The sequence below is a fragment of the Gymnoscopelus microlampas genome (genome assembly GCF_963454915.1).
Source record: "Gymnoscopelus microlampas genome assembly, chromosome: 13".
Taxonomy (NCBI): Eukaryota; Metazoa; Chordata; class Actinopteri; order Myctophiformes; family Myctophidae; genus Gymnoscopelus; species Gymnoscopelus microlampas.
The window spans coordinates 1,823,205-1,831,211 of record NC_139950.1 but is presented as its reverse complement, the minus strand read 5'-3'; the positions used below and the strand labels follow the sequence as shown (position 1 = coordinate 1,831,211).

Here is an 8,007-nt window from a genome sequence, read left to right as displayed (position 1 = left end):
ACCGTGATGGTCCTAAACATTAAAATGAACAGTCATTATTTTACAAAGCTATTGAACATACTATTTTCATAAACAATTATCCATTTCCGTTTTATTATTGATATTAAACATGTTATGTTGCCATTTAGCAGTGTTTATGCAAAGAAGGACATCCAGACTGTTTTAGACAAGTATTCAATAGATTAGGAGACATAATGTATCATCAATGCATATTGTTGATATTATCGTTTAAAACAAATTGTCAGGAGGTGCCCAAACTTGCTCATGGAGATCATATGTCATGAACATGTACGTTATGTGTATTTTCCATCTCTCCCTGCTCTTCTACATTAAAAAACCTAATGATCTGGAGGTTGTGTCATCAAGCCGTTGATTGGCTTCACTTCGCTGACAGGTAGAGCAGGGAGAGAAGAGAGGGAATGGACACCTCTGTGCTAAAAGTGTAGCATGTGAATCATGCCTCACCTCAAATTACAATATGACACAATGTATTGTACAACACAGTAACTCATTATTGCATAGGCTGTTTTACTGGAGTTTACTTTGATGATAGTTTAGTTGCTCTCGGAACCAAACAGGCAGCACTGGCACTGGCAGCGGCAGCTGTGCTGTTGGATGGGCGGTGGAAGGAGAATCGGGTCCCATGACGGTCCTGAGGAAGAGGAAGAGAAGGGTGGGGGGGAGTCGCCGTCGCCTCCACAATGGAACTCTCCCCTTGGACTTCATAGTGGCTTCTGGTGTCTAGGTCTGGGTCGAATTGGCCATCATCATCAGCAAATATGATCACATTTCCATCGTTCTGCAGATACAGAAGATCCATCTTAACCTATGACAGGGGGGTTTAGGTTATTATTTTAATACTGACAAGGCTTTCTTTGATCTCAAATGTTGTCAATTGTCTTTGCTTTAATGTCTCAAATTCAAAGATTGTATGTCACATGTTCAGGTCTGTACAGTAAAGATAATAATATAATAAATATATGGTAGTAAGTTAGTAAACTGCGTAGTAATTTAAAAAGGGCTTGCATTTGTTCAGTGGTGGAAAAAGTACTCAAATGTTTTGCTTATGTAAAAGTGTCACTACTGAAATGTACTCAAGTATTTACTACTAGAGTACAAAAGTATTGGTATCAAAATGTGCTTAGTTGCAAAAGTAATAGTACTAAAATGTTTGAAAATAGCTGATCTACAAGCTCACAACGCTTTTACATTGGTCATTTTCAAATAGCCTAGGTATTAAATAGGGCTTAAGTGGTCATGTTCTAAATTGAAATAAATGTAAAAACTTCACAAATAGTAGTGGAGCAACATTATAATATTTGCCTCTGAGTGGAGTAGAACGACAAGGATAAACAATTGGAAATACTCCAGTAAAGGAAAAGTAGCTCAAAACTGTACTTAAGTAAATGTACTTAATTACTTTACACCACTGCATTCGTTACAAAAGACTTAGTCATGCACTCGTTGTAAAATACTTCTTAATGTTTACAATTAGTGGACAATACATAGCTAGCCAGCAGCTAGCTAGCCAGCCAGCCAGCCAGCCAGCCAGCAGCAATTCACCACAACAAACGGAGCAACGCGCAATGTTCTGCTACAAGGCCTTAAACTGTGGTCTTAAAGAAAGCAGAAACCCACTATTAAAGTAATCTCAAAGTAGAGAAAGCTAATATGCGCACAGTGATAATAATGCTTACATTTGGCGCACTAAAGGCCTCCATCCATCGTGCTGTCCTGTGTATGTTGTAGGCCTACAGGAAATGTTTGAATACAAAATACTGGACAGCATTCTACTGCACGCATGAATGTTCTAAAGTGTAGATGATTCGTAAACGTATGCAAAAACGCATCGAGATTATACAAATACAAACGTTCACCTGTTAGCCGTTGTGCTAACAAACACTCAGACAGCGACGGTAAAACAGAATAATAAACGCGCGTTCTCATACAAATATATACATACCTGGAAAATCACAGAGATTTTTTGTTCTGTCATGTCTTCCGGCCGTACGATGGCCCGTTTGCTGCCACGGTGCAGCACAAACATGTTCTCCATGTTGGATTAACTTTATTAAAAATAACACGATGGCTCAATGGAGAATGAAGCACTCAGCACTCGCACAGGCAGCTGCTTGATGCCGGCATGGGACGCGGGGAAAAGAGGCGGAAGTCCGGTTACACCACGTGATAAATACCAAACCACGTGATCCGGAAGTGTATCTGGTCCGTTGCTACGCAACAGATCCACTGTTTTTATTTGGGAAGAAATAAAGGTTGTACATAATCACTGCGCGGATAAAATATAAATGTTTAGGATTTATCTTTTTGTTAACGGAGGCCGTTATTAGTTTTTATTTTTATTTGACACAACTTGGTGTGACCCGGAACCGAAAGTGCCTGGAAAAGAGTTGAAAAGGAGGAAAGAAGCGTCACAGTGAGTTGCGTCAATGTCGTTGTTATCATTGTTATTGTGAGACACTATGGCCGGCCTTGAGGAGTATGCAGATACAGTCAGAGAGCTTTTTAATAACGGCAAAACGCATGCAGAGATGTGCAGTGCACTGCAGCAGTTGGGCATCCCAGGATGCTCCGAAAAGTCTGTCAGGAGGTTCTGTGTGCAGCACCAGCTGAAACGTACAAGACATGTCACAGACGCAGAACTGGCAACATCCGTTATCTCCTCAATACAACAGGTAAGTTTTCACTTTTCAACATCAACAAACACTTATGTTCCTATTCATAGTTTATAAGTACGTTTACATATTTCAACATTAATAAAAAAAACATTGTATTTTAATAAATTAGTCATAATTTATTAAAGCTTATTATGTGTTCCATTATAAGCTTAACCACAATTAACAAGCAATAAACAAGCATTGTCTGATTACAGTAATATTGTGCATTGACAGACAGGCCCCACGTATGGACGAAAGTTCATGACTGGATACTTGTCGTCGGTTGGAGTTCAGGCAGGGGAAAGACGTGTTGGGAGAATTCTGAGAGAGGTGCACCAGCCATACAATGAGTTGCGTCGTCAGGTAAATTACCTCTGCAATGAATGAATGGATTGTCCATGAAGTTGGTGGCCTAAACATTCTAAAATGTTAAATGTAGACTTGAATATTCTGTTTAGACTATTATTATGTATATGGTATAATCTGAACTTTTAAAGTAATTCAACGTATAGGCCTAGGCCTACTATACTTTGCACTGATTTACTTATCTACTGTTTTAGGGAGCACGTAATCTGAACCCCATCCCTTATCATGCTGAGTACATGGGTCACAAAATCCACCTAGACCAGAATGAGAAGCTGGTGATGTTTGGCGTGACGCATGTCCTGGCTATTGATGGCTTCAGCAGCAAAATAGTTGGTCAAGCCACAATGCCAGTGAAAAACAATCTGGTCATATATGAGGACGTTTACAAGTAAGTCCATTAAATATCAAATCTGGAAAATAAGCACTACAAACTATACATTATAATATATTAGACTGTGCTGCAGTATTCGATGAAAAGGTCTCTGTATTTCAGTTGTCTTTGCTGTGTGCGTGTTAAAATATCTCTAACAATATAAAAACCTATTTTATTACAGAGCAGCAGTGGCCAACCATGGCATGTGGGACCAAGTCAGGGTATGTAGTAGGAAAAATGGAATTGTTTCATTTGTGTCATATTTCTCTTGTATGTTGATTGTCCTGATAACTGATGTGTGGCTTACACCGTGGTCTGACGTCCTGTGTCGATTTAATCAAAACTTTTGCACATCAATGTCTTTTGTTCTGAGCCAACTGAACATCTGTATGTTGATTTACTCTGTTTATCATCACAGTAATCATTCAAACAGGATGGTCCCATTGTAATAATTATGATCTAATAATCTGGAGGCTGGCTGTCTGGCCATGTGACAGCCTTCACTCCTCCTACTTTGAGTAAAGTGTATAAAAAATAAATACATGTACTGTTCTGGAGACTCAATCATCGCGCATGCTGGGAGGTGGTTGTTCTCTGGGATCCCAATTGAATGTCTCATCACATCTTGTACTCTCCTTATATGTTGTTCTAAGTATTAGTATATTTATTCCACAACAGGTAGACCATGGCAGAGAGTTCTACCTGACCCTGTACATGCAAGAGATGCTGTCTCAGTACAGATACAATACCAGCAGGCAACCATATATGCAGATGTAGCAGGGCGGTGTATTTAATTATATAATATATAGCCAACTACGCCACCTGGGGAGTTGCACCCCAGGAAATAATTATAATGTAAACCAACCACCTGAACATCTATTACTCCTCACACAAGTTCGTTATACATTAATGATTAAAAGGCAGAAACAGTGTTTAGACAAATGTACAAAAAGCTTTATTGTAAACAGGTTAATTTCATCAATAATAAAAATAGCGAAACATTTAATAAGCTAAAAACAATCAGGCAATGCACTTAATGATAAAAACCTATTTGCCTAGGGCCAGTGCTGGGGGTTTTAAGGGGGAGGATGAGCAGGCCGACCGACCCAGAGGAGGGGGCACCCCAATATGGCACAGCAAGCAAAATTAAACAATATCACAATAAAAAGCACAGCAAAAGGGGGGGATTACCACAACCCAAACTGGGCGGCCGCCACCTGCTCTCTCTCGCACCAAGGAGTCCCCAGTCACAGGCCTGTAAGACAGGAAATAGGGTTTTTAGGCAGTGCCGAGAAAATAGACTAATTTAACTGGTATTAGGTATTATATATATATATATATGTTATATATAGTATAATCGAATGCCGTCTGTGGCCTAGTCTCACCAAAATAAACCAAACAAATAAGCAATGACACTAACTAAGCAATAAGCACAAAATAACAACACTAAGTAAACAAAAATAAGCAGATAAACAAAATAAGCAATACTAAATAAACAAAATAAGCAAATAACAGAAGCGATAATTCGAAACAATAAACAAAATAAACCAAAAGGCTGGCAGTGAGCCTGAGTTGGTGGACCAATGCATCAGAAATAGTACTTTAACCCATATAAGGGCCTGAGCTCGGTTGAGCCACGTTGTTCCACGCCGTTTAGGAACGGGGAGAGGGGAACCTCAGAGAGTGGAGCGTCAGTGTGAAAGGATTCGTAATACGTGGTAACGTGGGTAATTCAAACCCCTGCAAAGCAGCAGTGGAGTATCACGGTGCCTGAAAGGACAAACGGCCGTGTCATTCTACCATTTATCATACTAATATTCATTAAGACAGGAGCAGAGAGACAGACATTAACGTACCGCTATGCAGCAAAGGCGGAAGCACAATGGCCCGCTTGCAGCGGCGGACACCGGTAGGAATAACTATAGTAATAATAAAGGCCATGATTATTATAGTGTCTGCCTGACATAAAATGATATATATATATATATATATATTACTTGTTATACTGTGGAGAGGAAGGACCACCACGTACCCGTTGTGCAGTGTGAAGCAACACACGCTCGGCGCAAACGCCAACGGGAGGGGTAGACAGTAGACACAACAGGGCTACAGAGGGCACAAACGGTCATGGTCAAGTTCAAGACCGTGCTCTACGCCGCATAAGACAATAGCATAAACAGCAAGACGGAGAGACATACCTGCGCTGATGCGCGATGCAAGTGCAGACCAGACGAGCCCAACAGGCCAGCCTGAGTGAATAGTGGACCAGGTGTGGAGACAGACAGACAGCTAACTGAGTGTGGGGGTGCGTTGCTTTAATACTGTGATCAATCAGTCCACTGATGAGTGGGCGGAGGATGAGGCCGTGGGCAGCGTGGGAACCCACGCCCATCCTGCTACACAGACAACTTCTACAAGGGTGAATTTTGTCCTACTGATAACATATAAATATAACTCACATTTATAGTTTGGCTAATGGCATTACCAGTGGAAATGTATACTGTACATTTAATTGGGGTGCTCCTTCCATTCCGACATCTCGCCACTCCGACTAGTGGCTTCCGCGTGCGGTTAGGGTTAGGTATAGGGTTCGTTAACGTCGGAAAGGCGACATGTCGGAAAGGCGAAATGCACCCCATTTAATTTTCAAAAAATGCTAAGTTGACCCATCTGTGTTTTCATTTTTTTAACACCTTTCTTGTGTTTAAACAGAATCTTCGTGTGGAACGACTCTGGCCAGAGGTCAATAATCGTGTGAACTATCCTATCAAACTCGCCCTAGTTCACCTGCAGGACCAAGAACTCCTGAATATGGAGGATAATCTCACCAGGTTCTGTGTGTCCAACCTCACATGCCAAGTCAGCCAAATTGGACTTGGCAGAGTTGTGCAGTCCTGGAATGCCCACAGGATACCAGGTGTGTGTCTGTCTGTCTGTCTGTCTGTCTGTCTGTCTGTCTGTCTGTCTGTCAACATAATGATTGTAAACAATGCTAAATATGCTTTTTTTAATCCACATGGCATTTTAGGACGAGGGATCCCAAACCAACTTGCCGCAGGTGGTTGTCGGGTGAGAATCCCAGTCGAGCTGCTGCCCAGTGCTGCTGAGGCAGCCAACATGTATGCGCACGAGTTTGGGTCCTCTCTGACTTTGCGGTCTACATTTGGATCTGACCCATTCGCCACAGAGCAAGACCGATCCCATACAGAGCAACTGTTTGGAGAGCGCTTCCCAGACATCTCCCTCCTTTTTGATACTGTGGTTAACAATGACTATAGCACATTTCAGGATGCACTGTTGTGTCTGATCAATCTCACAGAGAGGCATGCAAGATATTAAAAAGTATCTTTCACAAATGTATATTGGTGTATTTGTTCATCTACATTAATGAAGTTGCACTTTTGGTGGACTGCTATGATTTGTCTACTTTGGAAATTACTTTCAGTACTTAACAAACCTCTACATTTGTCAGGTGAAAACCTTGTACACTAGAAACACGACCTGTGTTCCAAGGTCACAAGCAGTAGTTCTAGCCCACATCACATGACTGAGCTTGTAAATCTATTAACGAAGTAGGGCTTTCTGGGCATTAAAAGCAATTTGAAATATGGACATGCCGCTTGCTATTGCAATCATTTGTGGTGTAGCAGTTAACTTATGTATGTTGAACTGTTTAATGACAAATTGAGTCAATCATTGCAAAAAATATGTTTCTAATAGCCTGTTTGCATAGTACAGCACCATTTTCAGCTTCCATGTTGGCATAGAGCAGTGGTTTTCAACCTGTGGGTCAGGACCCACGATGATTTGCTTAATGTGCAACATTGTTCTCACTCAATAGTGAACAATACTGTATTGAATACGTGTATTACAGGGTATCTGCACATTTAGAAATTAAGACAATTACTGCATCCAAAGTAACCAACTTTACAAAACAATTTTCATTAAGAGGAGACAATGTTAAATAGCTGATCTACAAGCTCATAACGCCTCGCAACGTGAGGCGTTGAGCATGTAGATCAGCTCACCCAATAAATTACTTATTTTCTATCAATGACACACCCCATGAAGCATTGAATTTTTTACTTTTGTCGCATTCCTAAGCCAATAATGTAGGTAGGGAGGTCGGGTAGGAGACTCAAAGTACCGGAAAAACACCCGGTCATGAAATTATTGGCTCAGGAATGCAACAAAGTAAAAAATCTCCATGAATTCAATGCTTCATGGGGTGTGTAATTGATAGAAAATATCAATTTGGGGGGACTATCCCTTTAAGTCTTCTATCAACATAAGCAATGATCATTGAATACAGGGCTATTCATCAGTTATCGCAGTTTGATCAAAAAAATGTAACCAAGTATCACTTGCAGTGCAAATATGGTATATTGTGAAGCACTTAGTTTGGCAAACCAATGTTAGTGGGTTATACTTGTGGGTTATAGTATAGGATGTTAGGGAGCAGGCTCGATCCTACCTATCAGAGCCCTGCTTTCTTTGAGTCAGGAGGAAACCCAGTTGGAAACTTGACATCCGCTATAATGGTTTTGGGGTCTGGCCAAATTGGCCGGATCTGAATGGCTTCTGTGTCTGAAC

At 40.9% G+C, this 8,007-nt stretch overlaps 1 protein-coding gene across 1 annotated transcript; it reads left to right on the top strand.

The window, feature by feature from the left end:
* Positions 1–2,480: 2,480 nt before the first annotated feature.
* On the top strand, positions 2,481–6,598 carry LOC311058065 (uncharacterized protein; the record flags this gene model as incomplete). Its single annotated transcript, XM_084075373.1, has 7 exons — positions 2,481–2,693; positions 2,910–3,038; positions 3,236–3,429; positions 3,596–3,635; positions 4,093–4,200; positions 6,127–6,331; positions 6,443–6,598. 5 exons carry the CDS (start codon positions 2,481–2,483, stop codon positions 4,189–4,191), a joined length of 675 nt encoding a protein of 224 aa, XP_083931499.1. The 3' UTR covers positions 4,192–4,200; positions 6,127–6,331; positions 6,443–6,598.
* Between the last annotated feature and the right edge of the window lie 1,409 nt (positions 6,599–8,007).